The sequence below is a fragment of the Aythya ferina genome, assembly GCF_964211825.1.
Source record: "Aythya ferina genome assembly, chromosome: 19".
Lineage (NCBI taxonomy): Eukaryota > Metazoa > Chordata > Aves > Anseriformes > Anatidae > Aythya > Aythya ferina.
Window position 1 is genome coordinate 11,319,907 of NC_140309.1, and position 25,004 is coordinate 11,344,910.

General features: G+C 49.1%; 1 protein-coding gene across 10 annotated transcripts in view; it reads right to left on the reverse strand.

Moving 5' to 3' along the window:
* The window catches only part of ACACA (acetyl-CoA carboxylase alpha), a 125,055-nt gene that overhangs the window by 13,998 nt on the left and 86,053 nt on the right, over positions 1-25,004 (reverse strand). For all 10 annotated transcript variants that reach the window (XM_084493481.1, XM_084493482.1, XM_084493483.1 and 7 more), the window contains 9 exons: positions 24,863-24,983; positions 24,309-24,419; positions 12,509-12,652; positions 11,649-11,769; positions 8,967-9,063; positions 7,099-7,195; positions 6,300-6,435; positions 1,266-1,443; positions 71-183 (listed from right to left, as the gene is read on the reverse strand). In XM_084493481.1, the coding sequence (XP_084349607.1) occupies positions 71-183; positions 1,266-1,443; positions 6,300-6,435; positions 7,099-7,195; positions 8,967-9,063; positions 11,649-11,769; positions 12,509-12,652; positions 24,309-24,419; positions 24,863-24,983 (1,118 nt within the window). The remainder of the gene's footprint in view (positions 1-70; positions 184-1,265; positions 1,444-6,299; positions 6,436-7,098; positions 7,196-8,966; positions 9,064-11,648; positions 11,770-12,508; positions 12,653-24,308; positions 24,420-24,862; positions 24,984-25,004) is intronic.

Sequence of the window (25,004 nt, forward strand, 5' to 3'; positions counted from 1 at the left end):
AAAATGCCTCAGCGCCCCTTTTTAAGGCCCATAAACACACCCATCAGCCCCCAGCCCCACACAGACGTACCGAGGCGCTCGGCCAGGTGGATGTAGACGGGGTCCACTCGCCTCATTGTCTTCACCAGGTCTTTCCTGCGGAATTTGATTTCCACCGTCCCCTCCGGTTCCAGGATTCCTCCTCTGGTCAGCGACGGGAAAAGAGAAAAGAAAGGCACTTTCAGGTCATCGGACAAGGGGAAACACAAAACGGAATGGGTCAATGTTGTCTAGAGGGTATGCAGGGAAAAGAAAGGGAGGAGGGAGACAAAACAAAGAGAAAGAAGAAGAGAGAAAGCATCTTAGCTAGTATTTATCCAGGGCCACAGATGCATGTGAGGCTTCACAGAGCCGTGGCTGTCCATCAGCACGTCCTGCAGCCCAGTACAAGCAATGCTTTTGGCAGTTTCTTTCAAGCTGTGACCTGGAAGCTCTTTGGAAAGGTAGGTGAGCTCTGAGAAACAAAGCAACGAACCAACCACCTCCATCAGAGATCTGCCCGCCTCGCGGGTCACAGACAGAGGAGCACATGATTTGAAACTTGGGTTTGGTAAATAAAGTCCCTTCAGCCTTCAACCATGAGGACGGGAGGAACAAGGAGGAGGAAGGTCAGTGTTGAGGTTGTGGAGCAGCATCCGCGATGGGAATTACTGCAAATGCAACGGTGTGTAGGGCCAGGATGGCAGAGTGCACTGTCAGGTGTTAGTTCATTTCCCATTTGCCTGGTTATCTCCATATCCTATGGCTGCCCAGATTTAATTCATTTAAAACAAAAATCTAACATTGCTTCTGTTTTCTCTAGCACTCACAGTGCTTCACTGCTCACTTCTGCAACAAGCCCATGCCCACCTGCTCCTCCTCCGGACTGCTCCAGGTAGAACTGGCAATATTCACACCATCCTTCTGGTTCAACCTGCTCCTGGCTGCTACAGCTACACCAGGCAGGGCTGGCTTTTTCCCCCAAATGGTTCTATATCTCTGTATTTTAGAGATTCTATCAAGTATTTTAAAAGCATCCTTCCCAGGGTTTGCTTGCAGCTCCACATCCCGAACCACTGGTACCGAGAACTTCACTCAGGGAAGTTTTATTCCTTCAAGAAGTGCCACTTAGATAGGACACTGCTGAGGGGTGCTGAAGAGCACGTTCCTGAGCAGCCTTCACTGAGTGCTCCTGCTCAGCCAGGTAACTGCCTCAAAGCAGCTGGTTGCAGACAAAGTGTCCCTACCTGCTCTCCCGGTCGGCGTACATCTCCATGTGTCGGGGGTTGATGGTGGGGTCCATCACAGCCCAGGATCCCCCTCTCAGCTCTCCCTGCGGCGGGATGTAGATGAGCACGGGCTGCCGATACTCCCGCAGGCCGTCCACGATGTAGGCACCAAACTTCAGCACTTGGTCGTACATGTCTGCGGGACGAGGGACAGCACAGGGGTCAGGGCATGGCGCTGCTTTAGGCCAGGCGTGGTCAGGCTGGGGGAAAAACTGCAACTGCTCAGCTCTCCTAACCACCTCCTGCTGCTGCTGGCCTTAAGGGATGTGTAACTCCCCGAGCTTGGCTTTTCCGTGGGACCTGCAGCACGGCACGGCACGGCACACCTTGCACACACCTTCAGAAAAACCAGCGTGGGGAGGGTTTGGGTGTGAGACAGAGCTCCTCTCCTCTGCTGGCACGAAAATTTATCTAAGGCTTTTTGCTCAAAATTAATAAGAACAACTCCACCGCGTACAGACAGTACGTTGGAAATACCAGCCCCAAAGGTGATTTACATAAAAGAGAAAAAAAAATGAAGGCAAAGAGAATTTATATGAGATGATATAGTTTGTAATGGATGTGGTTTGTAATGGAAACAGGCAGCCTCCAATACATATATTTTGTTACACATAATTATATTTAGAAGTATCGAATCAAATGTATAAGAAATGAAAAATACTTATTAGGATTATCTCGTCTATCTCTTTGTCCTCCCAGGACTGCATCCTATGTTCCTTTCCAGTGCTTTTTAAGGCCTTGGTTTAGAAATCCCAAAGGACCAACTTTCCTACTACTCCTGGGGCATTTGCACAGCCAAACAGAAGACATTTTCCCCAGCGTTCAGACAAATTTCCCCCCCTTTCCCATCCCATTTAATTTCATATTGTTACTCCTTGCATCACCCTACATAATTTCTCCACTCCTCTGGGCTTGCTATAAATAGCAGTAGCCTTTTAGTGTGTTTTTCTTTTTTTCTTTCTTTTTTTTTTTTTAATGGTTTTTGGTTTTGTCCTGTTTGTTTTGTTTTTTTCTTTTTTCCCCTTCCTAGACACACTGTAGGTATTCATTTCTCCCACATCTCCCAGTACATCACCTTCTAACCCCTTCGCCACACCTGATGTCCCTTGCTTAGCACTTCCCAACTTGTCTAACATTTCCTACTCATTGAAACAGCCACGCACAGAGCAAACTACGTGGGTTGCACATTGCATGCACGCTCCATGCACAGAAGCTGGCTTGCAGGAACCGTCTTGGAAAGGCAGAGGCTTTGATTCATCTAAAACCCTTCCACCTCCTGAGAAAGCCACTGCTGGGGAAAAGAGGGACTCCAGCCAAGGTCCCCGTATCATTTAACCCCCAGTTTAACGTTAAGCATGAACATAGCTCAGCACCGAACTCTTGGGAAAATACACAAACACACTTACACATGCAGTAATGGGGCGGGGTATATGTAAAGTGCATTCTACACATTATATATATTTATCTATCAGTACCACAGGCACTGCTGTGCTCTCTCCAGTTCATTTGCAAGGTCATTGTCCAAGCACCCAAGAAAAGGAAACCCAGGTTATTTAAGGAATGCCAAATGCTGATGAGAAGGGCACCCTCCTTCCTCTCCTTGTGAATAAAAGCAAATTCTGGCAGAGACAGCGGGGGCTGAGCACCAAACAAAACTCCAACCTCTTCATTTGTCCTGAGCAAAGAAAAAGACCTCAAAAGGGGTGACAAATTTATTACTAATTACACAATTATTTTATTATGTAGTGCTAGTAATAAACCACTTGAAGTACTTTCAGCTAATTCTAGTGTTAAGAAAATAATTGCTTGATTCAAATTATTTTAACTGAATTAATTCTTTACTAGACATTTTTTACTAGTGCTACATAATAAAATAATTGTGTAATTAGCAATACATTTTTCACTCCTGCCAAGGGTATATATTTTACTCAGGTTAAGTCTCGAAAAAAGAAGTGTTACTTGTTTGAACAAGGCAGAGGTGGGGGGAGCAGAGGAACTGGGAGAAACTGAATGCTTCCTGTGCGCAGCTCCAAATCCCCTTCGGGTTTACCAGGCCTGGCATGAGCAGGGTTGGGACCGTCCCAGCAGGCTGTGCTTAGTGTTTGATACGTGGATTTACACCACCGCCTGGCTTTGCTCACTTGCTCAGGTTTCCACCGAGGCCAACAGACCAGCTCTGGCGTTCCTGGGCTACAGAGGCACCTTCCTCGTTTCGGGCACGGCTGGGAACTGCTCTCCCCTTGGGGATCTCCCCTTTCCTTAAGGTAAAACACCTTTTGCCCAAACGATGAAGAGAGCACACCCTGGTCCCCGTGGTGCCTCGCACAGCCCCACGCAGCGGAAGGTGCTGAGCTGCAGAGACGAGCTGAGGGCAGCGGCAGAGCATCTACAGCAGGGCCCATGACCTGTCTCTAGCATTAACCCCAGGCTGCTCTCTTGCAGGTTTTTCCCTCCTGCCACCTCAGCTCCTCAGTTTGCCCACGCTGACCACTTCAGTGTGGTCAGTGACCACAACTGCTGCAGGTGGGGACTGGTGCCAGAGGAGCTCAGTGCTCTGTGCCTGGGCAGCCTGCTGCCTCGGTAGGTGCAGGCTTTATGAAGTGTTCTTGCTGTAACTAACACACATGCTGTGTTTAAACCAAAAACTAACCTCTCCATCATCTTTTTTTTTGCAGCAGAGAACTACACATGTTTGAAGAGCAGGCTGGCTGCACAGCTCTTCTTGCAAAGAAGTTGCCGATGTTGAGATTGGAAAAATTTAAATTTACCGTATTTCTGAGCCAAATTTCAGTCCCGTACTAATTTAAACCTGAGCCTAATGAAATGCTCGTAAGACAGAAATGCTGCCGAGATGCTCCAGGAAGGCCGGTGCTTGCTGTTTGCAGCACACGTTCCTGCTCTGGGTCTGCCTGCTCAGCTGCAGCGTGCATCAGCGCCTGCTACACGGAGACATGAAAGCTGCTGGAAGCTGTTATCATTACACCGGGTGTGTAAATATTGGCAGTCAGATGCATCAAGCATGCTAGAAAGGCTGCAGACAGCTTTCTGCATTTCCATCGCGTCGGGCAGCGTGCCCTGAACCTCTGAAGCTGGAACGGATCTCATCAGCTTGGCTGGATTATCAGCTAGGACCTGAAGGTAAACACCAGGCACACACTGGCTGCAGACACATAATGGCCCTCGTAAACCCATTACGGACCAGCAATACCGTCACTCACTGTCCAGGTAATCAGAGATTTAAAACAGCCTTTTTCATTCTGCTTATTTTTTTTTTTTTATTGTTATTTATAACCTGTCCCGGGAAAAAATAATAAGTAAAACATGAAAAACCAACTGCGAGTGACCCTGTAGCACAAGCAGCGCTGCAGTTTAATGTCGCGGGGATTTGCATGCTATCAAACTATTCATGCCGAGTCCAAGACCCTGGTGCTAATTTCCAGTAAATTTCACGCTTGATGTCTCCCCGTTGTGGGTCACTGCCGGTTCGCCTAAATAAACCACTTCCAAATGGCTCCTCCATCTAAATATTCAAGCCAGTTTTTATAATTTAATTTTGCATTATGCTGAATAGCCTTCCGGCCAGATAGAGCTCATTGGGGAAACCACCAGCACCATTGTGATACGCCTTTATTTATGTTAGTTATTTATTTATTTTACCGCTTGAATTAGACCTCCTAGGCCGACTAGTAAAGAGGGTGGTTTTTTTTTTTGCTTTCTTTTTTTTTTTTCCCCCCTCCGCTAATGTCAATTTTCAGCATAGCAAGAGCTGTCTCTAATCTTTTCCTACTCATTACACACAATTTTGGAGTCATTTTACCCACAGTGCAGTCGGCTCCTGGCAGTGTGTTTGTGTGCACTGAGGGGTGGCATAATTGTTTATTTTCCCTCCCTGCATAATCCCCAGCCAGCACTGAAACCAAAACTGCAAACAACTCCCCAAGGAACGTGGAGAGTGTCAGGAGAGACCGACGCTCGCTCTGGAGGCCCTTCAGCAGAAACCAAGATGCAGAAAATGCCCCGGCCAGCACACAGCCTGCAGTGCCCTGCTCTCTCCTTGCTCTGCGATGCCTCTCTCCTCCTCTTCCAGCCATGAGCTGGCGTGGAGTTAAGTGGGATGTGCAGCGCAGCTATTAGCATCTTCACAAAAATTAGCATCTTTGCATCTTCTTTTCCACGCCAGGATCCTAGTTCCAACTCCAAAGCTGAATTCAGTTTTTCAGCAATGCTCCCAGCAAAGGCACTGGCAAACCCAACAGATCTCGCTACACAGTAAGGCAAAATAATTGTGTAACCACCAAGAATTCATTAATTAGCTACTTTCCCAGTAAGTGTGGCATGGAAAGCAAGTCACGAGACAGTACAATAGCAGGACATGGAGCAGAAACCACCCTGACAGGTAACAGAGGAAAGAATTTTGCAATCTTTTGCCACTTTCTGCCCCTGCATTCTGCATTTCTTCTTGCCCTGCTCATGAGGCAGAGCAATCTGGCCTTTATCACAAAGCCAGCCTCCCCAGAGCAGGAACTTTTATTGTGTTAGAGGACCCATAACTTCTCGTTGTGTTTGTTAAGCCACATGCAGGTAAAAGGCTGTAATCTTTTACTTATTTAAATTTTATAGTATCAATCTCACGTTCTCGGCACTTCACACCATTTAAAGCAGAAATATACGGTACAAAAATCGAGCTGCCTGTGTATTAACCGAGCAGTTTTATAACGGTTCTGTTCAGATGAACAGCCTCTACCACCACCAGAGGCATCAACTGGGAGACAGCCCGTGATACACCAATATCACAGGGCGCAATGTTACCAATAAGACCGGATTTCCACCTGCTTCTGTCCCTCACTGAGTGCTCCCACCGCCCTCCTGGAGGCTGGTCGGTGCCCAGAGAAGCATTTTGGGATGCTAAACCATGGCAGGGAAGAGCAGCAGTGCTCTGAGGAGCAGGAGACAAGGCACGGTACAGGACGAGGGTACCCCAACTGCTGTTACCTTTCATCCCACCGGAGAAGCCTCTCCAGTTGGCAAAGACCATCAGAGGCAGCCCCTCTCTGTTGAAGTCGTTGATAGCCTGGGCTGTCTTAAAGGCTGAGTCAGGGAACCACACCTGGCCAGCCTGCTGGATTATCTGTGGGGACAAAAAGGATCGTTAAGCCTTGAAACAATTCTGTTAGCATAAGAGTTAGCACAAAAATATAGAAATGGTTGCAGAAAGGGCTGCAATGTGGAATCAACAATGGGGAGTGCAGCACGTGAAATGCTTAGGATCTGCTTGCCCAAGGAAAAACTGGGACAATCCTTTTGTCACCAACATTAACAGGAGTGTTGTCACTGATTTACCTAGGGAGAAATGATACAGGAAGCCTGACGCTGCGACTGCTGCAAGAATGGGGAGGAGAGAGAGAAAAGGACATGCACAGGACAAGACCCAGAAGAGACGATGTAGGAGGTAGGGCCACAGCTGTGAAATCAGGCAGGAGAAAAGCAAAATGTCAAAGCAGCAAGAGCATGAAACAATCCGGTCACAGCAAGAGAACAGGGAAATGATTTTTCCTTGCCAGATCTCCCAGGCCCTACGTCCTGCATCGCAGCAGGCTCACAGCAGAGGCAGGACTGCTGGGGAAGGCGCCCCCCGAGCCAAGAGCCTCCAGCCGCTGCCAGGTACCAGCACCCACGCGAGGAACACATTTATTTTTTGTGCCACCACCAAGACCAAAAAATCCCACCAAAACAAATGCTCTTCTCATGTTTTCAGAGGACAAACAACCAAGTGAGCAGGCGTTCAACCTACCTTGGCCTCCGAGTCCAGGTTTGCGGGGTCGGCGGGGATGCTCAGCTCCACTGTCCTCGTTTCTACGGCAACCACTCCTACAGGTATTCCTCCCAGCCTGCCAGCACCGAAACAAATCAAAATTCATACTTTTACTGTTACACAACTAGGCCATTTTTCCAATTTGCATCAAAATACCCAAAAGAGACAAATAATGCATGCTAACGGGGGAGGGAGAAGCACTGTGGCCTTTTTGAACAGTTTAGACGTGTGGCTGGATGGTTTCGGAGCTCAGTGTATAGTTCTCAAAGCAAAACCTAGCTCTGAACACTAACACGCACCTCTTAAATAGAGTAAACCGAAGCCTAAGGTCTGACTGAAACAGCTACAAATGCACCTCTCCTCCCCCAGCATCACACAGATGTTGATGCTGGTGGTCTCACCCAGGACAGAAGTGAAGCCCCAAGGCTTCCCAAGCCCTGCAGATGTTTCAGCTCTGAATTTCTCTCCTCCTTACAGAACTCCCGGGTGGCTTGGCTGAAGGATGGGGAAAAGGGACAAGCTTTGGGTTTGCCTGTCCACCTCCCTGCTGCCCCTCGGCTGCTGGATGCCACGAGGCGAGGAGGGGAGGTCGGCACCGGGGAGCTCCGGAGCGCTTCCCACAAAACCCACGCAGATTTCACCCGGCCCCAGTGACAGCCCTTGTCCCAGGCAGTCCCAGCAGGGCTGAGGAGCTCTCAGCAGCCACCCCGGGCTGGTGACACGCTGCAGGCAGGCAGCACGACACGGCCCGCGTGCACCAGGGGCTTGGAAATATTCCCATTCGCTATGATTAAGGGTCTGCCCAGAACCCCGTAATTGCAGAAGCCGTCTTAAATCGGTAACTTATAACTTGTGTATTAGGGCCCATGTGACCTAATAAAGAACATCTTTATCCAAGTATTACAGTTATTTATTGAACTTGAAAACAGCTCAAAACAACTTCTGTTTTCCATTATACTTCATATAAATTTTATCAGGCTAGCACATGAAGATGCTACATCTTGTTTTATAGTGTGTCCCTGGACAAGTTGCCATAGAATAATAAAAGACAATTTACAGCCAACAGCACACATATTCCAAACATACATACAAAAGATGAGTTTTGGCAGCACTTACAGTAACAATCCCAGAAGAATACATTCATATTTGTTTTTTCCAAGTGCCACTGCTTTTGAAAGAAGTCAGTTTCATTTGTATTCTATGTACTTGTGTGTGAGAGTCCAGAGCAACTTGGAATTTGTCGGAAGAAAGGAACTGCAAGTGAAGCCGAGCACAGGCCTGGGCAGAGACCTTCTAGCTTTGCCAAATCACTGATTATTTTTTTACCCGGTGTACTTCTTCACCTAAAAGCCTTTAAATGGTTGGAGTACCTTGTGAGATAACACTTGGTGTGGTACAGATGGCAGATAAAAATACTGAAGTGTATCAAAAGGGCACAGGAACACCCAAGGTTACCCGCTGTAATTAGGAGGGGAGCCAGCAGGTATTTTAGGCTCCGTTCGACAATGTATAAAGGCAGACAATATTCTGAGAGGAAAGGATCTCCAGGGGTAACAGCTCTCAGGCCCCTGGGACCAGCAGTGCTGTTAGTTAAATAAAAAATAAAGTCAAATAATTTTTAACAATCTCTCTCTTTTTGGCTTTTGTGCACATTAGAGCTGTCACTTCCAAGCAACACAGAAGAAATGATCAGTCTATGCTTCACGTGGCAAAGAAGAAAAACTAAGGCATCCGATTCACCTAACAACTTATTTTTACTAGCAGTTTTGAAACGAGGTTCTAAAAAAAAATGCAAAGCACGATGAAAACACGCTTCCTACAAGCATCTAAAATGTCTCAGCATTTACCTTGCTCTGCCAACCACAACTGTCTGGGCCCAGGGCTGCATGATCTCCAGGAAGGAGCCATTGTCAAAGAAACCACTCAGCCACTGTCCTTTTTGACCTGAAAGGGAGGGAAAAAAGGCAATATCAGAAGAGGGAGGAGGGAAGGAGGGAAGGAAGAAGAGGGAACATAAAAGGACCAACCAAAACTTGTTTAAAATGCCAACTGGAGCACATGGAAATGTCTTTTTATTTATTTAGTTAGTTTTAAACAGATTATAATACAAGGGAACATTAGACAGCTGAGCGTTTGTCTGCCTTCAGCCATCATGTCTTGTTTCATTTGCTAGTCTACATAAAGACAGTCATTTATCAGCAAAAGCATCATTTATTGTTAAACGATGGGGTTCGGATAGCAGAGGGACTTCGCATGCTTTTAAATAAATAGCTGCTTTTTTCAAGACGCAACAAACATTTGTCAAAAGGCAGCAAAGTCATTAAAGATGTTTTGCAAAATGCCTATTTCTGTCCTAAAACTTGGCTCGCGTTTTTCTCCCGATTCTGCCTCATATTTCTTTTAACAAAAGAGTGCAGAAGAAAATCAGGACCTAAATGTAAAAAAGTCTGCGACACTTGAAAATTAGACACCCCCTCTGAGAGGGTTTCACACAGCCTCTGACAAAAATTAAACAGAAGCAGTTGGTACTGGGAGCCTGCTCTGCGCAAGCCACCAGCCGATGCTGTAGGCATCACGGTGCCAGCTCAGGCCATGCTCTCACACCTTGCACTTGCCCAAGGAAGGCAGCGACTTCGCAGCACTTCCAGGAGAGCAAACCTCTCCTGAACAGCACTCACCGAGGTGGCTGGGCAGCCCAAAGGGGAATAAACTTCTCCTGACTCTTGCAGACAATCGACTTCCTTCCTGAAGCACGACGGCTTGGTTACCCTGGTCATAAATCTGTGAATTATATACCCTGACCATACTAACTATGAACTGGTCACCCTGGTCATACTACGACCTAGTATTATTTGCCCTTTATAAAGCAATGGTGTCAGCCCTGGGGTTCCTCCTGCCCCCACGGAGGCGCTGACACCCAGCCACCAGCTCTGTTGACTAACAATCCGCACACATTTCCTCAAATAAAACTCTGGGGTGACAACGATCCCCCCAGGGAGCAGAGGGGCAGATTACACTGTACTTCTCTTCCATCTGGGCTGGATGCTGACGCTGATTTGGGGTGTGACAAATAAAAAGGGGGGACCTGCAGGCAGCTCTCTGCAGTCCTCCTGGCAGCCTGAGCCATACATCCCGCAGACGAGGCACCGAGGTGTGCTGCCCACCCAGACAGCTACAAAAATCACAACTTTCTTTGGGCACCTGCTTTTCTCTGGGACTTCATGAAGATTCTGCCAAAAAATAAAAAAAAAAATCTCCCAGCTTTCCCCCTTGGCAAGCAGCTTCTGAGGAATGCTTTAATCTGAACAAGCACCTCTGCTTCTGCAAACCCAAGTCCAAAACCAATTAAAAGTGGAGATCCAAGCAAGCTAACCTCTGCTGACTTAAACAGGATGGAGAGTGTTTTATCAAGACCAAACTTGTAATTACTGTGTTCTACATTCCTTGCCTCTGTGGCCCCACTGTAAAATGTGACCATCCATTTCAAAATTATCTCTTTATCGTGAGCCCAAAGCTGATCGTTTAGATTCTGGCCTCGTGTCGGGCGTCAGTTTGAAGAATATCACGGCAATATCTCCTCTAATAAATGGCTTTAACTTTTCACCTAGGAGATATCTGCTTTAACTTATCACAGGGAATCATCTGCTTTCCTTAACGCTTCCACTAAATTAAAATCTGAAGTCACTCGATTTGGAAGCCAGCGTTTGCTGCACTCAGACAGCTGGATGAATTACATGAGAGATGATGAAAAAATATTATCCAAAACCAGAAAACTTAGTTTATCACAAATCTCATTTTAGCCCCCCAAACTCGTTAATAACGGCAGGCATAATGGTCATCCAGTTTGCAGCTTGTACGTACACAGGCTGCACAACCCCAAGAGCATGTGTGGGGGCTCAGTGGTTTGCAGTGTTCCCGATGTAATTACTCACCGAGCTCTGCAGGAATGCTCTGTGATTCCTCTACCAGAAAGACCTTCCTACATGCACTTTCCACTGAACCATAAAAAAGAAAGTCTATAAAATTAACTACTACCTGTAAATGTTCTCAAGCACTCATTATTTACATGTTATTTTTATATATTACATTTAAATCTCTCAGAACTAAGTAGTTTATAAGTTCTGAAATATATTCGGTCTGTAGGCCTCATCCCAGCCAGCTTTGTCCTTTAGGACTAGCTGCCCTGGATGGGCTACCTGGCTGCTGACAGGAAGAAGAAAGGAATACTTCAAGTCTGGAAGCAGATCTAGAGCATCTCAAGACACAGCAGAGAGGTTCAAGCTTCAAAATGCACTTGGCTTGAGTCGAAGAAAAACCCAGATCTGCGGGGTTAGCACTCGGGGCCTCCTGCCTCATTTGCTGAGATACTTTAATTCTCCAGGCTTTGTAATTCCAATGATGCCATAGGCTACCATGAGTAATATCAACGATTTAATGCCGAAATTGGACCACTGACAAAGCAGTAAGAGACACGAAGCCTGGACACAAGTCACTTCACGACACGTCCCCACCACCACAGCTGCACTCACTTGGATTTGGGCGGCCAGCCAGCAACCAGCGAGGATCGTAGGGAGTCTTGGTAGGCATATAGTCTATGGTTCTGTCTATAGGATCTTTGACTTTGAGGATAGGAACAGGGCTGTATACACTCTAAGGGAAAAAGAAAAATATTGAAGGAAGTCATTCTCCAACCAAGCACTGACCGTAAAGCAGCTCATCAGTCCTCCTTCCCCCCCAAGGTACAGCCTGGCCACGCGGGATCTCGGCCTTGGCACGAGCCTGAAGGAACGTCCAGGGTGCTCCACAGCCTCTCACAGCCCCTCCTTCAGCATCATCTTGCATTCGTTGTGCTTTCCTTGCTCTTGAACCTCAGGATTGCCAGCATTAGCAAGGGGTTGCGATTTAATTTTTAAAAGCACCCAGGCCACCTGACTCAATCTGTGCGCTCTGTCCTGCAGGAAGGTGACCCGCGTGTTCTTGTTGCTCCTTCCTGGCTGCAGAGCAGCCTAAAACATCCATCAGCTCCCTCAAATTACTGCCTCCGAGAGGAGCTTTTAGAGCCTTTTCAGTAAGAGGCAATGCACCGCTGACACCAAATCCCGCTACCCAGAGCACTAAAGACAGCACACTGGGGGGGGGATGTGACGATACATGTGGCAGTGCCACGCTGCCCCTCATTCAGGTTTTGGCAGCACCTTAGGTCAAAAATGGCTTTGTAGATTTCAGTACCATAATGCCCAACAGCATCAACCATGACCCTAAGCCATTTTGCTACAAGCACAGAAAAAAAAAGCATAGATTCAGAGACCCTCCCCTACCCCCAAAACCCTGTGAAGACAGGGAATAAAGAGGTGGTGCCCCACCACACTCCTGCAGGGCCAGGAATTACCTTTGGCATGTAGGAAAGCCACAGCAGAATGGTGTAGACTCCTTCGAAGTCGTCGCACACGGTGCCATGCGTCACCCCGTTGTTGTGCATTATCTGGATGCCACCCAGCTGGTTGTTGGAGGTATAAACTTCCCGTCCAAGCACCTTTCAAAAGAAAAATGGGAAAACATCAGAGGAGGAGACGTGGCAAGGAGGTGTTGAGTAAGGAGATGGCACACAAGCCCGTCCCTGCAGCACGTCATGAACACGTTGACACCAAAGGGCAGAGCAAACTGCTCCCAAGCCCTGCACGTGGGTAAGATCTTCAGGTTTGGATTTCCAAGGGAAACAACACGTGGGAAGGCAGCAGGCAGCTCTATCTCTTACCCTTCCCAGCCAGCAGTGAGCTGACACATGAACAAGTCTCCTGAGGGCTGACCCGAGCTCAGCTCTCTGATCCAAAATTGTTCCCGCTATGGGGCCTGGTGGACGGGACCCGTTCAAACCTCCACCCGGGAGAAAACCACCGTGCTGCACGGGGATGGGTACGGCAGAGACAAAGCCCCACCGGCTCCTCGGAGAGAGCAGGAGGAATGAGGCCGAGTGCTGGACTTGCAATTCTCTCGCACGGCTCCATCTCTAATCTGAGCCCAGGCAGCACAGCTCTTTTCTCATTCTCCCGCTGTCTCTTTCCATTTGCCCTCTCCCTGACTGATACACTGATCTCTCGGTCACTCGGCTTTCTGCTCCACTGAGTCCATATTACTAATAACACCTCTGCCACGGCCAGTTTACCTCATGAAGGCAGGAGCACATCATTACAAAATAAACTCATAACTTTGACATTCTAGCAAATACATGCCGTTTGTTATTTTTATGGGTTGAGTCTTTCCAACAGACAGAGGGCATTACATACCTGCTTCATTTAGATCTTAAAAACCCCTCAAACACACGCAAACAACCTGTCCTCCCCCAGCGAGCAACCAGCGCAGCTCGTTTTAGGAAAAGGGGCTGGGAGAGGAGCAGCCCCGAGGTGGGGGCAGCCCCGACCCCGTAGGAGCGGTGCCCGAGCGAGTTCCTGCTCTGAGTGCTCAGGACCTGACCGATCTCACCCATGGGTGCAGGGGAAGGCCACAGTTCTCAGGACTCAGCTTTTGGGGCAGAAAGCAGGAAGGTGCTAACGGGATGGGAAATGAGGATGCTGAGCTGGCTGCAAAACGCTGCTGGACCCGTGAGCTCCCTTCCTGCACACCAGGTCATCGCGGTTTGGGTCACGGCTCTGTGTCCTCCAAAAGCATCGCCTAATGCTAGCATTTGCCAAGTCCCTATTTTTTTCCTCTTTGGAAGAAAAAAAAGCCTCGTGATCTGATGTTTCACAGGACTCAGCATTTCCCAGGCACCGGGCGATCCTCACAACAGTCCCTGCGAGACAGATGGCAGCCGAGGCTTAGATACAGAAGCTGTGGCACTCGCCCAGCGATTTGGAAGGCAATTCAAGCACCGTGGCCCTGCACGGAGCAGTCCCTGGCGCTGCCTCCCAAGCTCCAACACCCTCCTCTTCCTCGAACTCAGTCAGCACCACGAAGAGGCAGGGCAGAAAGACAGCAGCACAGATCTAGGCTCAAAGAAAAGGAAAGCAGATGCCAGACACAAGTCTAGCTAAATGCTTTCCACAGAGGAAAATAAAAATAAAGAGGATTTAAACTCCCCATCTATGAACTAATGCAAACGTATGTACATGCAAAATGGGCCTCTGCCGCTGCTTATCTGGAGACACCGCAGACAGCTCAGGTTTACCACCGCTGACAGGCAATGAAAACAGCCTAATATACCGCCTGCTCTCGCCCTTAAATCCCCTTTTGGAGATCAAGATAAATATGCAGCTCCTTTTCCCGAGTGCTCCAGACATTTCAGTGAAGTGGCAGAGCATTGTGAGGGGCTGCGCGAACGAAATCCCTCTGCAGCGCCGCGCGGGCGAGAATTTACTCGGCAGCCGAGGCTGCGAGCTCCCGAGCCGCGCTGGGAAGTTGTGCCGCCTCCGTCTGCGTCTGGGAGGGTGTGTGCTGCTCCCCTGTGCAGCAGGAGGGACGAGCACAGCCCTAAAACAGAGCCGGATTACTCACAGCCCCAACGCCAAGCCAGCTGCTTCCATCCCGGTGCCGGGCCAGGCACAGCGGGGCTCTTCCAGGGATGCCACCGGCTGGCGCTGTCCCCGTGTCTTCTCCTCTCCGGGGTGATCGGAGACCCTGCCGGCTTGTTTTGCCCCCCCAGCTTCAGCCCGAATCGGGTGCCAGAGGTTAAAAGGCACCGAAGGGCTGAGGCAGCTTGCAGGCGCTGATGGTTGGGCTTGAGAAAAAAATGAGCGCGATGGCTCATCCATCCAGCCCCGCTAACCACCTCCCCGCTGACCTCCGAGGACTACATTTTTAAAGGCTGACAAGTAATTCAATCTCCAATTAACAATTTTAAATGGTGCAATGCATATTGCTGTATAAATGTTTCTGCAGGAAAATATCCAAGGGTGAAAGAGAACACATCTGCCGGAGAGGCCCCGAGCTGCTGCTGCACTCAGAGGATTCGGATGCCCCCAGTGAGACACGTGGCCAGCGGAGCCACGAGTGGCTCTAGAAACGTCGCCACCTCAGTTAGAGAGGGAATGCTAAAGTGAACTCACGGGAGGAAAGGCAGCAGAGGGTTACATCGGCTACAACCAGGATCTGAGCTGTCCGAAGGGGAAACTTCAAGCCCTTGAGCGTGGGCTGGCCGGGGAGATACGCGGAGCCACGGAGGTGCCGAGCTGGGAGCAGCGTTAGCACAAGGCTTACCCAAGGCTTCGATTTAGCAACCGAACGCGTGTGCGGAAGGGGTGGGCTCGCTCCAGCCCCAGGAGGGATTCAGGTGAGCCACTCTGCTTCCCCCTCCTGTGCTCCCGAAGACAAATCTCTCAGGAGAGCAGAAAGCCGTGCATTTAAGAGGTGCACAAGACGAAGCGCCTCCCCTGTGCCTCCATCTCAGCAGAAGGATGAGGACAGCAATGAATTGGGCAGGAGGAGAGGCTAGATGCAGCACCGCACGTGTCAGAGCTCAGCTCGGGCTGTAGGACACACACCATTTGCAGGTAACACAAGCTTTGATGCCACGTGCTTACAAACCACACGCAGCACTGCCAACATCTATTTCAGCAGGTCCTCCAAAAGCCATTCTCAGCGCTGCAGTGGGCCACCCCATTTTACTTTAGAGGATGTTTTGGAGAGTACAAAGGGGAGCCAGCATTCCAGCAGCCCGATCAGCCGCTAAAGACCATCCTCAACAGGTCCATAGGCACCTCATAGGCACCTTAACCATCTCTGAGCACTCCGGGCTGCGATGAGCAGCTGCTTTTGGGGTGCTCCTTTTTAGCGACCGAGCTGCTGGTTAGTGGACACAGCCACTGCGGGGCTGGCTGGGCTGGCACGTTTCATCAGAGATGAAAGATCTGCAAAAATGACAGCAGAGGGCTTGAATGGGAATCATTATGTAACATAAGTGCCGTTATTATTCAGAGCATATCATGTGTTTATATCGAATATAAGTGCCAGATTTTTATCCAAATAATTTCAATAATTGCAATTCCCAGCCCACAATTTATATTATCTGCCAGAAACCTGAAGCAGAAAAGGCGCACGCACGTACTATAAATAGCCTATTTTTCATAAACAGGCAGAAATGATCAGAACGAATGTCTCATCAGAAAACACAATGCAGGAACTTAAAACCTGACTGCTGTTATGTGCAGCCAAGCCTCAACAGATCTTCGGGCGTTCATTTCTCGGCTCCGTCCTCCCCCCGAATCACGTCCTCAGAGGCAGAGGAGCAGCAGCAGCGAGCAGGGGAGCCCAGCGAGGACGGGTGCCAGCCGGAGCCGTGCCCGGGGCAGAGCTGCTGCCGTGCCTTTATCCTGCAGACAAGGCGAGCGAGCACAGACACCTCCTCTGCCTGGGAAGGCAGGGGCTGCAGTTCTTGCATTTCTAATCCAGGACCGTGTGCAGCTCCTGCACTTTTAATTTACGAGCGTTCGGTGGGGGACCCTTCTGACTTGGGAACATATTGGCTCGGTCTAATGCTTGGAGATTATTAAAGTCAGAGCTATACTCCACTATCAAGTCTACAGATCTTTTATTTAGAAGATATGGTGCTCTAAATGCACAAAGAGCTCCCTGTCACCTTCACATTAAAGCCCCTAGTGCCTGGTAAATGGAATTATATAGCTGTCATCTCCTTTCCCCAAAGTTTTAAGAGTACAATGGGCTCATTTTTTCACACTCCATCCCAGCTTCAGAACTAAGAGACCTACTTTGTATTGATTTAAAGTCTCAGAAATAAATAAACCTGCTTCACCAATGTGATTCACAAGAAATTCATGATACACTATTGCATGATATATTTCGAGCTGTGGCTCCGGCTCTTTTTTTCCTTTGGTGAGTGATGGGGGAGGTGGGAGGTAGGGGGAGGTGGGGGGGAAGCTGACAGCCTGATGGTTATTGGAGATGGCTACTGACTGCAAATCCAGAAGCAGGTCTGGCCGGTGGGCTCCTTTCCTTGCTTTAATTCGGTGAGGACGGAGGGGGAAGGGGAAGAAGCACCTGCACGGCACCTCGGAGGCAGCAGGGGAAGGCACATCCAGCTGCCTTCGGAGGCACCTTGTGCCTGAAGATCCCAAAGCCCCTTACTAAGGCAGCTGGCAACATGAAATGGGAGTGGGAGGAAGCAGCTTGTTCCATCTTGCAAGAATTTACGGGGATTTTTGCAAGCTTCCTCTTCTGGAACAGAAAATCAAAATTTGCGATCTCGAGATCTGAGCAAGTATCAGGCAGGGCCAGGACGTTTGCTTCTGACTTCTGAAGTGTTTATTGTAGGTATTAGAAATAAAAGTTAATTCGGAATGAAAAATCAGTTGGAAAGAAAAAAAGAGCTTTTCATTTGACAAAATGAAAAAATTCAAATGAGAAATTCATCAAAACCGATACTTTTTTCCCAAAGAGTTCCCGTTTCAGCGAACTGGCATTCTCAAATGAAAAATGTCTTGTCGAAAAATTCCTGCCTAGCTCTCCTTTCACGGTGTAGGGAGACCGCATGTTTTGTTCAAGGTCACTCCATCAGTCTGTGGTAAATCAAAAGGACTCAATATACTTTGCAAACTCAAATTACAGCCCCCTATTCTACATGGTCCGACCGCTCGTAAATCCCATCTGTCTCAGTTAGGGGTTCCCTGCTCCAGGCACCAGCCCTATAAACGGCATTAATGATCGTCTCCGTGATGCTGAAGATTTGGGTTTGGTCATTCCCTTGGTCACCTTCTGAGCCCCAAGAGCAGCCTTTCAGTCAGACCCCAGCCAAGGGGACAGCCTCCAGCACAGGCTCCTCTTTCACCAGGACAACGAGACTTTTTGTTCACTTTGCAGCACGGTTTGGGGCTTAATCATAAAATATCTGACAATTTCCCAATGCAGTTCCTAGAGTTCCCACCCAAGCATCCAGAATGGCAGAAAATTTATCTGCAAGTCATGGTAGAAAAGAGCCAGAGGCAGATCCTGATACCTCCTCGGGACAGCCTGAGAGAGGGGAGGGCAGGACTGGGTGTGCTGGGGCACATTTGGAAGATGCCTTCTTCCACTCAGCTCCAGTGAGATGTCTGGGACCCAGCACACCAGTAAAAACACGTCCTACAGAATCACCAGAAACCGGGATATAATTTCTGTTCCATGAAATAGAAATAAGGTTTTAAATACGCAGGTGTTTCTCTGGAAGGCGCAGGCAGAATACGTGCCGATACGCTAAGCTCCTATTTAGTGGGAATAAATACAGCCCGCCCACACTGCACAAGCCCCATCCACGTAGATAAACTGATCAGGATCTGTATTAAAAATGATAGAAGGAGGGAGAAAAAAAAAGTCAACAGAAATCTATTAGACCTTCTTCCCTAAGCAAACATAAAGGGACCAATAATGCGATGTCTGGAACGTAAATTGTCTCTAATGGGAACGATACACAAATATCACCACTTAAAGAAAGGCAATTAAAAATAAAATGTAGAAATGGAGGCTGGTGTTTGTTTCCTTGCACTCGTCTGAAGCCTGGGCATCCACCCTGCTCACATTACCTTCTCCACATGGAGTGAAGACCTTCGTGTCCCCAGGACTGCCCCCAGCCCGTGCTGACACCCAGGGGCAGCAGCGGGGACAAATTCACCGCGGGGCTGAGCCTGCCCCTGCCAGGAGCTCAGTCCGAGAGCAGAGCAGCCTCGGAGCAAGGGGAAGGGCAAGGACCCGGTGTCCAGCACTGCTGCAGCACCAGTCCCTGGCTGGCACTGCTTAGGCCCTCTTTGATTAGCATTCCCCAGCACCCCGCGCCCATACGTATCTTCCTAATAGTCTTGCTGTGCCACTACAGAAAGATTCATATCATGCATTAATAATTATAATGCCTCTTTGAATGACAGGGATGGCACTTGCTGTTCTAACTCACATGATTGCTCTCACATGATTGCTTTGATCTAATCCCAAGACTTGGGAGTCATCTTGAGCAGATACTGAGCTGTCCCTGCCTCGAATCTCAAAACCAGAGCCTTTCACGTTCTGTATTTTACAGCAAAACCCCCGAACAGCATCAATCTCACCGGGCTTTTATTTATTTTTCCAGATTGTGAAACCGAAGGGTAAATATTGCTGCCTGCGATGCTGAGGACTGATCGCTTGCCCGAGACGAGCGGGCTGTGGGAGCTTCCTGCTCCTCACACCACCAGCCTCAGAGCCGAGCTGGCAGGATTAGACAAGGAGATTCTCGAAGTGGTTGTTGGGGTGCTGGGTTTTCAATGCTGATTGTCAAACCAAACCTCGCAGCTCCACTGATCGGTTCCCCTCACCGACACGTCCCTTCTAAAGCTGTTCCCCAGCAATGCCTCCTCCTCCAAAAACCCGCACTTTGCATCGCCAGAAACTGCACCATTCAGCTGGTCAATTGGCTCCTGAGCTCTTTCAGGTCTACAACTGGTCATACAAGCAGAAATACGGTTTAAATTAAGAGCATTTTGAGGACAAACTTCCCACAGCCCTGAGGATGGAGACACCGCACCGCTGCTGGCCGGCACCTTCCCAAACTCATTGCAAACACCAGGGAGCTGAGGTGCTCGGCAGCTCCCTCGGATGTCTCCTACAGCATCACAGTTTACTTCAAGTTCATCAATTCTTCTCTATGAACTGATCCAACATCTCAGGAGGGCTCAAGCAGCCCAAGAGGCTGCGATGGCTCCTTGCCAGTTGGTGTCTGTAGCCTCGACCACTTCACCCGTGCATCTCCCACCCCTCTGCTACGTGGGCTCCTCGCTCTTGACATCTCTGACTGCTCTTCCCATGATCCACGGCCTCCTCCTTCAGGGGGAAATGTACTACGATAAAAGGAAGAACTTTGTTTTTTTAGGAAAGAAGTCCTTTTGCTGCTCTCACTCACCCACACGGTCAGAGTACAGAGCACACCACGGCAAGGGAAGAACTTGAGAAAGGTACAGAAGATCTTTGGGGACAGCAGGCAGAGTGTGACAGATCTTGGCTTGAACCAGAGGCAGATCTCGTCCCTTGACAGCCCCCAGGTGCCACGGGGACACATTTGGGGCATGAAACACTTTATGGGATGGGCATGGGTGTGACTGACAGCCACTCTTTGTTTGCATTAAGGAAATAGCCTTAAAGATGGGACTTCTTTCAAACACGACAGACGAGGAGGAGCAAAGCAATCAAAAGCAGGTCAGCAACAGCCTTGGGAACATCCCAGTGAGGGTGGAAAGGAAAGGCAGGCCTGGAAGCTTGAACCGTGGGAGCAGAGCATAAATGGGGAGCGCTGGGCTCTGCAGCCTGCTTCTGCTAGGAAGGAAACTGCTGGAAATCTGGAAATTAGCTGGTGGGTAGGGCACGGCGGCACCACGTCACCCGCCTCGCAGGAAACCGCGCTGAGCTGGTGACGAGGAACGGGAGTCGAGGGAGGTGGAGGCAGGTACGGGGGTGGAAAAAGGGGGAGGCAGTGAAAGTTAAAAAAAAAAATAAAAAAATCTCTGCCTCAGCAAAAGTTTTCATTAAAATTTTAGACAAATGATCTCTGTGTCCTTCTCCCATGCTGCCTGGGGCTCCATGCTATTTCTATGCAAATAACAACCTCGTGGTTTATATCTTATTATTTCCACCGGAGCTGCGGCGACATGACCCGAGACGTGTGTGAGGTAGACAGCGAGAGAGAGAGAGGGAGAGAAAGAGAGGGAGAGGGAGGGAGGGAGATGGAGTGGCTGCTCGCTGAAGTGTGAAAAAATATTGTCAGGAGTGAGCGGCAAGAACAAAAAAAAATTGCAGGGATAACGTGTTTATTTCAGCCCCTCTCCCCATGTGAACCAGCACCTTTTAAAATTCATTGGGCATCAGGCGATCATGCACAATCCATCTGCTTTCACTTTATCATTTGCATTTCATGCCTCCTGGCTTTTGATGTGCTGATACTTTGATGCAGTCAGGAGACGCGCATTATCATTATTTCAATTTTCAGGGGGGTCAGCGGGCTCAGCACAGGCGCGCGCACACGCTCGCAGGAGAGGAATGAAATGTCATTTCCACCTCTCCACCCCCTGCTGAAATGCAACGGGGAAGACAAAAGGGGTACGGATGAAATGCAGCCCCAGTGCCCCGCACGCCGAGCGCCGGCCCCGCCGCAGGGCATCACACCTTTCCCTCCGCTCCCTCCCTTGCTCCTAGGTCCGGACTGCAAACAAAGACGGCTTAATCGAGAGCACCGGGAACCTCCCGGAGTTCCCCCGTCACCCAGACAGGCAGAGGGGCTGCGAATCCCTAAATCCACCTGGCAGCAGGCAGCTCAGCGGGGCTGTGCCTCTCTCCTGACGCAGCGGTGACACGGGCACGGCACGCAGCCCGCACGCCAGCACCGGGCTGCAGAGCCAGGCACCAGCTCCAGCTGGAAACCATCGTGACCTTGAGCTCATCGCTGAGTTACAGGCTGCAGGCTGGGGCTGGCAGCTGGACCTTTCCCTCTGCACCCAAACCCTCAGGCTGGTTTTTACATAATGAAGGAGACCGGCAAGGGATCTGCCGGCACGGAATGTTTCTCACAGTCCTCCTCTGCTCCCCTTGTGAACTGGAAAGAACCCAATATTGCACAGGAAAATAAAAAAATCAAACAACTTCCCGGAAAAAATAAAACAACACCTCACTGCTTTCTGCAAGCCTTATTGTCTCCACTGCTGCAGAAACATTTTGGCATGGCACGCTCTCTTCTTACAGAGAGAAGACATTTTGAAGGTACGTGTGCAGGCACGAGGCCACGGATGAGTTTTATACAACACCTTTGAAGGCAGTAATTAAAGTCAGCGATGAAAAAGCCCAAATCTTTGTCTCAGGCACGACCTTTCCTTGAGACCCTGCCCCTCGGGTGGGTGACCTCCCACTGCCACCCAGGAGCACTGCCTTCCTGTGCAGGGCCCTTCCCAGCATCTCATCCAAGGGAGCAAGAAGCAAGGCTCAGCTGCTGCACAGAGAAAAACCACAACAGCTTTCCAGCACGAGACCCTTCTGGAGCCTTATTCATGCACTGGCAGAACAGAACAAGACGCATCACGCCTCGTGCCCGAAGGACCTCTGCATCCCTCCAAGGGAGGACGGCTTAATTGGCCCCTGCCTGAGAGAGACCTGACTTCCAGCCAACAGAAAATTCAAACCAATGTCCTCCTATATCCACAGGAAAAGCGTTTAACGGGTTAGATATAAGGACAGGGAGAGGGAGTGCAATCCAAAGCGGATTGTGCCTCCATCGCAGGCTGATGCAAGCTGTTAGCGTGCACCGTGTGCTTCACACCCCGCGTAAGATCTCAGCTGGGACGAGCTTGGGCATTTCAGGCTAGCACCAGGTCACCTCGCTCTGTCATGCCTCTGGGACACAGTTACAGCTGGATCCATTCAGGAAACTCTCACCAGAACTGCAGGGATTTAAAAACAGAGATCGTGTGCACCAGGACACCCCACAGCACCCAGCCCTGAGGGGGGCTCCCAGTCTCCTGCTGTTCACGGACAGGTCAACTTGCTGGTGGCTCTGGGCTTTAGTCCTCTCACTGGGAGAGCTGGATAAGGTGCAGTAGGTTCCTCCTTTGCCTGACCTCTCGGCAGGAAGGGGTTCAGTGCCTACACAACAGTCCATGCCTTTCCAGCAGAGCAGGGAGGGAGAGAAAAGGGCACACGGAGTGATTCAGCCCGCTGGAGTCCTTGGCATAGGATGGGCTAAGTCAGCCCCAGAAAGCTTCTCCTTCTGCCTCTGCTTTCTGACAGATGTCAGGTGCTTAATTTAGCCTAAATCCTTAATTTTTAAGTGCCAAAAATTTAGTGAGATTACACTAGTCCTAGAAAAACCAACATTCTCTCCATGGGCAGAGAGTGCAGTTAAACCTCGAAAGGGAGCGGGAGCGGAGGACTGAACAGACTGCCTGTGCCATCTGGGAAACTCTGCAGGACCCCGATCCCCAACAAATGACAGCTGGAATCAGGCAACATACTCCACTTCAGCAAGCACTAAACTGACTCAATCTCTTTTTAAAGGATGGATCTTCAAATGCCTCTTTTCCTTCCATTGATGCAGGTGTGTGTGATGTGTGTAAGAGATCTAACTGAGGGTACTGCATCCTGGAGTTGATAGGATCAATGCTTCATTCTCTGCAGAGCCCCCTTTATTCAGGGGAATAATTCAACGAGAGACTATTTTCCTTTTATCTCCCATTGTCGGGCAGGCACTCCTTGAAACGCAGCTTGCGATGAAGCACAACCACCCCAGGTGCTGGAGAGTGCCTGAGAACAAAGCTGCACAATGGGGAAGGGCACTCGCGCCCGCACAATCCCAACTCTCCCGTAAACAAAGCCCTCGCTGAGAGGGACGAGAGCGGAGTCGGCTGCGAGCCGTGTCTGCGACAGACAAGGAGCCAGGGGCTGTGATATTAATAGGCTTGGGGCAGCAAGGGAGAAAAATTGCCTCTGGTGGGGGGAAAAAAAAAAAGAAGAAAGGAAAAAAAAAAAAAAAAGAGCCACTTTAGTAGGGAAAGCTGTGAGTTTGCTTCCAGCCTGAGTTATTCCCCCCTGCCCTGCACAGCTGAGATTTCCAGCAGGTTTGACCCCTTGAAAATCACCGTTCACACACTCTTCCCCAGGCTCCGGTGCTTCCTCAGTGTTAACGCAAAGTTCATGGTGATTCTGGCCCACGTATTTCAAAACACGTTCTTCCAGACACTGGCAACAACCCTGTTTCCCCTATCACAGTACACAGTGGGTGGGAGAAGACGCTGCCCGGTCAGTGGGCTTCTCTACTTGTGTCATTCAGTCACTGCACACAGCCCATGTTAAAAGCTTTTTCTCCTTCTCCTTCACCTGGTTCATGCTCAAGCCCTTATTCTGCAGTCCTGCCTGCATCCCCTGCCAATCTCCTACCAGGATGCCTGGAATAGTGGCTCTTGTCAAGAGAAACTGGCGCATGAGAGGACTGCTTTCTCACCAGAAAAAAAATAAATAAATAAAGGAAAAAGTCATTAAAGTTTCCCAGATCTGCCCTGTGTCATCTCTCGTTTTGATCAGGAGCCTAACCAGGGTAGGTTCAGCCTCTGGGATTCCCCTTCACAGCCCTTCCAGAAGCTAACAGCAAAAGGAACCCGCCAGAACAACAGTGCTGGCAGCTCCTTAAGTCTCAGGCAGAACTCAGAGAAACAGCCACTCACTTCAGATGGCTCTGAAGACTGAAATGTAAAAAAACTTACCTTGTTCAGGGCTCCGCAGCCGGTCAGGATTATATGAGAGTTCTCAACCTGGATAGTCCTCTGCCCGAGCCGAACAAGGTAAGCTCCAATTCCAATGGCCCGACATGTAACCTTAAAAAAAAAAAAAAGAAAGAAAAAAAATCACATTGATTTCTGTCCTACCACACAGCCAAAACCTATTGATTCAGATGTCTAGATAAAACTAGTTGTGTTTGTATTACAAGGTTATAAAATCTACATTGCAAAACTCCAGACCTATTGTTTTGTAAAAACACATTAGCTGAACACGTGTGTATTTTATTTAAAAACAAGGAGAAGCAGTAACTTAGAGACTGAGCAGACATGACGCCAAATGGCTGTTTCTAGAAGTGCTCTACATTTAGTTTGAGATGGATCCAGCCTCGTAATGGTGCAAATAGTGTTGCTCAAAGCCTACAGGAGCCAATTTACATCAACCAAAAGTCTGATCCCAGATGTATCTCTGGATAGCACTACAGGATTTTTAGCTGAAATAGATGATACAGTTTGAAGAACAGAAAGCAGTGGGGGATTACCAAGTTGATGGTGATAATACTGTCATAGGCTAAAGATGATTCTCCAGCAATCATGCCAGATCCTCTGAGGTTCTCTATTCCAAGTCCGTCTTCCTTCCCGATAATATCTGTTATCTTATACCTGAGGGAGACACATACAGCC